General features: G+C 38.8%; 1 protein-coding gene across 1 annotated transcript in view; it reads left to right on the top strand.

The window, feature by feature from the left end:
- The window catches only part of LOC110458080 (protein bicaudal C homolog 1-like), a 108,312-nt gene that overhangs the window by 77,350 nt on the left and 24,064 nt on the right, over positions 1-6,898 (top strand). The window contains exons 7-10 of the mRNA XM_021509647.1: positions 564-803; positions 1,422-1,634; positions 4,361-4,418; positions 5,102-5,175. Of these exons, the coding sequence (XP_021365322.1) occupies positions 564-803; positions 1,422-1,634; positions 4,361-4,418; positions 5,102-5,175 (585 nt within the window). The remainder of the gene's footprint in view (positions 1-563; positions 804-1,421; positions 1,635-4,360; positions 4,419-5,101; positions 5,176-6,898) is intronic.

The following is a 6,898-nucleotide window of genomic DNA, read 5'->3' as shown; positions in this document are numbered from 1 at the left end:
ATTGGGCCTGTAGCATGCTGGGATGAAGGACTATCAAGTTTGTCCAACTGAATGAACTTGACCAACTTTCAAGGTCACAGGGTCAAATGTCGTAAAATCTTCAAGCGACTTCTTTTCAATAAGCAAAAGGGCCAAAAATAACCTTGATCCACTTTCAACATAATGTCCTTGTTCAACAATCAAGGTCAGAGGCGTCATATGTTTAAATCTTTTAATAGGTTCTTATGAAATCTTAAGATTACAAGTGTTAGATTAATAACAGGTGAGCGATGCAGGCCCATTGGGCCTCTTGTTAGTATAAATACACATCCAACTTAAGTAGACAGCTACTGAAGTTTTCTGGCATATCTGCTTAGGATTTACAATCTTATTAAATAGAATGTCTACACTTGACCACAACCAAGAACAGAAGATTGTAACATGCAAGCTTGGGTATACAATGACTTGTTGTTATGTAACACTATACAATTTACACATTTGTAGATGGGTTTTTTAACAAAATCTTTAATTTTAGAATGAATGAACTAAGTACCTTTAACTTGTTTTGTGCTTTCTGTCACCAGGAACTGTTGCCGTTGGTGTTTATGTTTGAGTTACCAGTGTCGGGAGTCCTGCAGCCTCTCCCTGACGCCTCGTCACCAACCATTCAGCAGCTGCAGCAGCAGTACAATGTCGCCATCAGCTTCCGCCAGCGACCTCGTGTCTATGCAACAACGGTGATTGTAAGGGGCTCTGTATGTAATGCCAAGTCGGTGAAGGAGGGCACAGCTAGTCTTATGGAGCACCTAACAAGCAATGTGTCTGTAAGTATCTCACCATCTGGGTGACTATCTCACCTGCAGTCTGACTATCTGACTGCCAAGGAGTAAGTATGTTATTTCATAGCAATCTTTGACTGTTTTCTATCTCACCATCAGTGTGTGTCTATATTAAAGGCAATGTGACTGTATGTATGCTATCTCCCAATTTACATATCTCACAGACAGTGGTCCTATCTCACATTTGTCTGTCTGTCCATGCCTCACAATATCTCAGGCGGAGTGTGTCATACCCAAATCAGGTTTAGTACCCCATTATATACCGAGTTACAGCCCTTTGTTTATCATGTGTCACATTCCTAGGGCATATACACTCCTCCCACAATGGATTTGGTATGCCAATAGCTTTTGGGAGGGTGGAGTATTTTTGCTAAAATTGCATATCAGAGTTATGGCCCTTTCTGACTTTCTCATACCAACATTTGTCTGGAGGTAGGCATTATGGATTGCTTACCATTGCTATACATCCCCTTATTTATGATATCAATATAAAATGGTTGTAGCATGTTTCTTTAACCATTAAGATGTTCTCCAAGATGTCTTACTGTTGTCCACTAATTGATTAGTCAGTGTTGAATGTTGTTTCCTGTTCCTGTGTTTCAGGCACAACTGCCGGTCAGTATGCAGCTAGAAATTGCCCCACAGCACCACTTGTTCATCATAGGCCGAGGTGGTATGAATGTTAAGCAGATTATGACAAGGACAGGTGCGAGTATCCACTTTCCAGACCCCACCACTGTGACGCCCCAGAGAAAGGGAACCTTTTATATCACTGGTAACATAGAGAGTGTATTCCTGGCACGCCAACATCTCATCGTAAGTTATCAACCTGTACACAGAATTCCTCAAAGATTTGGTTAAAAAAACCCACTTAAATCTCAAACAATCTAGACCATTCCCTTTTCTATATCAGGGTCATTCTTTGGTTGTATTATAGGACCTTTCCAAATCAGGACCATTCCTTGGTTCAGAGCATTCTATGTCAGGGTGTAACATAAAGGCTGAAATATCTCGCATTGTGTTGTCATGAGTTCAGATACTGTCATATGAAGGAAAAGATGTGGTTATCTATACCTTCAATATGGTTATGTTTAAGTCTTGAAACATCAAAATATGTGATAAAAAAAACCCATTAGGATCAATTTGGAAAATAAAGCAGAGTGGTCATCATTGACACACAAGATAAAGTCACCAAATGAGTAACATTAATATAGTGAAAGGGGAGTTGAAATACATATAGTCAGAGTTCATTCAATTTTCACTTAGCATCAGATCAGTGGTTTACAGCCATAGAGATGTCATAGAGTGTGTGATACAGCATCTTGTACCCAACACATTTATATAACAACGGTAAACTGTTATAGGTGTATACTCTATCTAGCAGCAGTGTTTAGATGGTAACAACGGTAAACTGTTATAGGTGTGTACTCTATCTAGCAGCAGTGTTTAGATGGTAACAACATTAAACTGTTATATGTGTATACTCTATCTAGCAGCAGTGTTTAGATGGTAACAACATTAAACTGTTATATGTGTATACTCTATCTAGCAGCAGTGTTTAGATGGTAACAACAGTAAACTGTTAAAGGTGTGTACTCTATCTAACAGCAGTGTTTAGATGGTAACAACAATAAACTGTTATAGGTGTGTACTCTATCTAACAGCAGTGTTTAGATGGTAACAACAGTAAACTGTTATAGGTGTATACTCTATCTAGCAGCAGTGTTTAGATGGTAACAACAGTAAACTGTTATAGGTGTATACTCTATCTAGCAGCAGTGTTTAGATGGTAACAACAGTAAACTGTTATAGGTGTATACTCTATCTAGCAGCAGTGTTTAGATGGTAACAACAGTAAACTGTTATAGGTGTATACTCTATCTAGCAGCAGTGTTTAGATGGTAACAACAGTAAACTGTTATAGGTGTATACTCTATCTAGCAGCAGTGTTTAGATGGTAACAACAGTAAACTGTTATAGGTGTATACTCTATCTAGCAGCAGTGTTTAGATGGTAACAACAGTAAACTGTTATAGGTGTATACTCTATCTAGCAGCAGTGTTTAGATGGTAACAACAGTAAACTGTTATAGGTGTATACTCTATCTAGCAGCAGTGTTTAGATGGTAACAACAGTAAACTGTTATAGGTGTATACTCTATCTAGCAGCAGTGTTTAGATGGTAACAACAGTAAACTGTTATAGGTGTATACTCTATCTAGCAGCAGTGTTTAGATGGTAACAACAGTAAACTGTTATAGGTGTATACTCTATCTAGCAGCAGTGTTTAGATGGTAACAACAGTAAACTGTTATAGGTGTATACTCTATCTAGCAGCAGTGTTTAGATGGTAACAACAGTAAACTGTTATAGGTGTATACTCTATCTAGCAGCAGTGTTTAGATGGTAACAACAGTAAACTGTTATAGGTGTATACTCTATCTAGCAGCAGTGTTTAGATGGTAACAACAGTAAACTGTTATAGGTGTATACTCTATCTAGCAGCAGTGTTTAGATGGTAACAACAGTAAACTGTTATAGGTGTATACTCTATCTAGCAGCAGTGTTTAGATGGTAACAACAGTAAACTGTTATAGGTGTATACTCTATCTAGCAGCAGTGTTTAGATGGTAACAACAGTAAACTGTTATAGGTGTATACTCTATCTAGCAGCAGTGTTTAGATGGTAACAACAGTAAACTGTTATAGGTGTATACTCTATCTAGCAGCAGTGTTTAGATGGTAACAACAGTAAACTGTTATAGGTGTATACTCTATCTAGCAGCAGTGTTTAGATGGTAACAACAGTAAACTGTTATAGGTGTATACTCTATCTAGCAGCAGTGTTTAGATGGTAACAACAGTAAACTGTTATAGGTGTATACTCTATCTAGCAGCAGTGTTTAGATGGTAACAACAGTAAACTGTTATAGGTGTATACTCTATCTAGCAGCAGTGTTTAGATGGTAACAACAGTAAACTGTTATAGGTGTATACTCTATCTAGCAGCAGTGTTTAGATGGTAACAACAGTAAACTGTTATAGGTGTATACTCTATCTAGCAGCAGTGTTTAGATGGTAACAACAGTAAACTGTTATAGGTGTATACTCTATCTAGCAGCAGTGTTTAGATGGTAACAACAGTAAACTGTTATAGGTGTATACTCTATCTAGCAGCAGTGTTTAGATGGTAACAACAGTAAACTGTTATAGGTGTATACTCTATCTAGCAGCAGTGTTTAGATGGTAACAACAGTAAACTGTTATAGGTGTGTACTCTATCTAGCAGCAGTGTTTAGATGGTAACAACAGTAAACTGTTATAGGTGTGTACTCTATCTAGCAGCAGTGTTTAGATGTTAATAACAGTGGTCCTATTACATTGACTTCAATTGATCTACAAATTCTCAAATGTTATATGAATGACTACTGGTAACATAGCAGTAGAAAACTAGGGTAGAGATATTGTACCATTATATTTAATTTTATTAATGGTAATGTTTCTGCATAACTGTATTGGATAAATTGTGAATTTCCTTTTCAGGGTTGTCTACCCCTGGTCCTTATGTTTGATGTAAAAGATGAGATAGACATGGATCAAGGTAAATACTTATCTTCACTTCTTCCAATTATAAGATAAACATGTTATTTCGGTCTTAGAATTGTTCACTTTTTATATTAACACATCATTCTGTTCTTTAGCAATTTTAATGATATATGGTTAAAAAGAACACTGTCAGAAGTTGGTTTCTGAATAAGAAAACCATAAGTCTACATTCAGATTTAATAAGGTCTGAATGTTAGTGGCAGTAGTTGAAATCTCCATAGTTTGATATCCGTATCTGCCTATCACTGTAAATTTAACCTATGTAATGTGGAAAACCATTGTGTTCCCGGCATCTCATCCAGACTGTAGGTATAGAGGTCAAATGTCAAATTGATACTACCATTGTCTGGACCGTTACTACTGAACCACTGAATGTTATTTAATGAATGTCTATAAAAGTGAGGAATTGGGAAGTACTAGCTATACAATGTTTTTCCCTACCATTAATAATGAAAACTTTTAGAATAATCAGACATAATCAGTTAATAGTGATCTGACATAAGATGTGTAGACATGAATGTAAATGATGCCAACATCGGGTAATGATTTTCCTGTTAATGTTAGGAATTGGTTTTTGGCTAAGTATTATTATCTTAACTTCATTGAAAACCATTTTTGACTTGAAATTTGTATGTCTGGAAGGTATTTTTGGATTTATATTCGCCTTATCCTTTCCAGCTCGCATAACACAGCTGATGGAGCAGCTGGATGTGTTCATCAGTGTCAAACCTAAACCCAAACAACCAAGCAAGGTAGGTCATCTAAATTCAAACGATCAAGTAAGGTAGGTCAAACCCAAACCCAAGCAAGGTAAGTCCTCCAACCTAAACCCAAACAACCAAACAACCAAACAAGGTAGGTCCTCCCAACCTAAACCCAAACAACCAAACAAGCAAGGTAGGTCCTCCCAACCTAAACCCAAACAACCAAACAAACAAGGTAGGTCCTCCCAACCTAAACCTAAACTACCAAACAAGGTAGGTCCTCCCAACCTTAACCCAAACCAACAAGCAAGGTAGGTCCTCTAAACCCAAACCACCAAGCAAGGTAGGTCCTCTAAACCCAAACAACCAAGCAATACAGAACCCAAACTACCAAACAAGGTAGGTCCTCCCAACCTAAACCTAAACAACCAAACAAGGTAGGTCCTTCCAACCTAAACACAAACAACCAAACAAGGTAGGTCCTCTAAACTAAACCCAAACAACCAAACAAGGTAGGTCCTCTAAACTAAACCCAAACAACCAAACAAGGTCGGTCCTCTAAACCCAAACAACCAAACAATACAGAACCCAAACTACCAAACAAGGTAGGTCCTCCCAACCTTAACCCAAACAACCAAACAAGCAAGGTAGGTCCTCCCAACCTAACCCCAAACAACCAAACAAGGTAGGTCCTCTAAACCTAAACCTAAACAACCAAGCAAGGTATTTTAGGTCACCTGCGACAAAGTCTCAAGTGACCTATTGCGAGCGCCTTTTGTCCGCCGGCGGCCGGCTTGCGTCTGTAAACAATTTACATTTTCGACTTCTTCTCCAAAACCAATTTCAATGAAATTTTGCAGAAACCTTCCATGGCCAAAGGTCAACAAAAATAGTGGCTGGTTTGGTCCCCAGCCCCCAGGGGCCTGAGGGGCGGGGCCAAAAAGGGTCAAATTGACTAAAATTTCAAAAATCTTCTTCTCAAGACCCAGATATGGTAGAAGAAAATACTCTTCATAGATGGAAGGGTGTTAAGGTGCTTTACCAAAATTGTGAATTTCATGACCCTTGGGACTCACGTTTCCCCCCGTTAATAACTTGATTGGAATTATAACCCTGAGTTGACAGGTTGATACTATGAAAATTTTGAGCCAGCCCTACCCCCAAGGGCTGTAGGGCGGGGCCCAAAGGAGTCAGTGTGCTAAAATTTCTTCATTTTCCTTGTTTAGAATCAGAGGTGCTAGTTTCAAATACTTTTTAGTCTTAAATCTGTATGCTAGATATTGAATAAGGTGTTTTTTTTGTAAGCTTATGCCATACCGTGGCGTCCATCCGTCTGTCCGTCCGTCCGTCGTCTGTCGTCCGTCCATCAACAATTTCTTTAAAAGACTTCTTCTTCTTAACCACTGATTGGAATTCAACTAAATTTGACTGGAAGCATCCCTAGGTGGTGGGGATTTAAAATTGTCCAAATGGTGGGGCTGACCCCCAAGTTGGCTGGGGGGCGGGGCCAAAAGGGGTCAACTTGGCTATATTGCTTTAAGCGACGTCTTCTCTGGAACTTAGAAGTGGATATCAACCATATTTGACTGGAAGCATCCCTAGGTGGTGGGGATTCAAAATTGTACAAATGATGGGGCTGACCCCCAGGGGGCTGAGGGGCGGGGCAAAAAGGGGTCAATTTGGCTATATTGCTACAAACGACTTCTTCTGTAGAACTATGCCATGGATATCAACCATATTTGACTGGAAGCATCCCTAGGTGGTGGGGATT

Source organism: Mizuhopecten yessoensis, unplaced genomic scaffold, assembly GCF_002113885.1.
Source record: "Mizuhopecten yessoensis strain PY_sf001 unplaced genomic scaffold, ASM211388v2 scaffold9425, whole genome shotgun sequence".
NCBI classification, from domain to species: Eukaryota; Metazoa; Mollusca; class Bivalvia; order Pectinida; family Pectinidae; genus Mizuhopecten; species Mizuhopecten yessoensis.
This window is presented reverse-complemented; position numbering and strand designations above follow the sequence as displayed.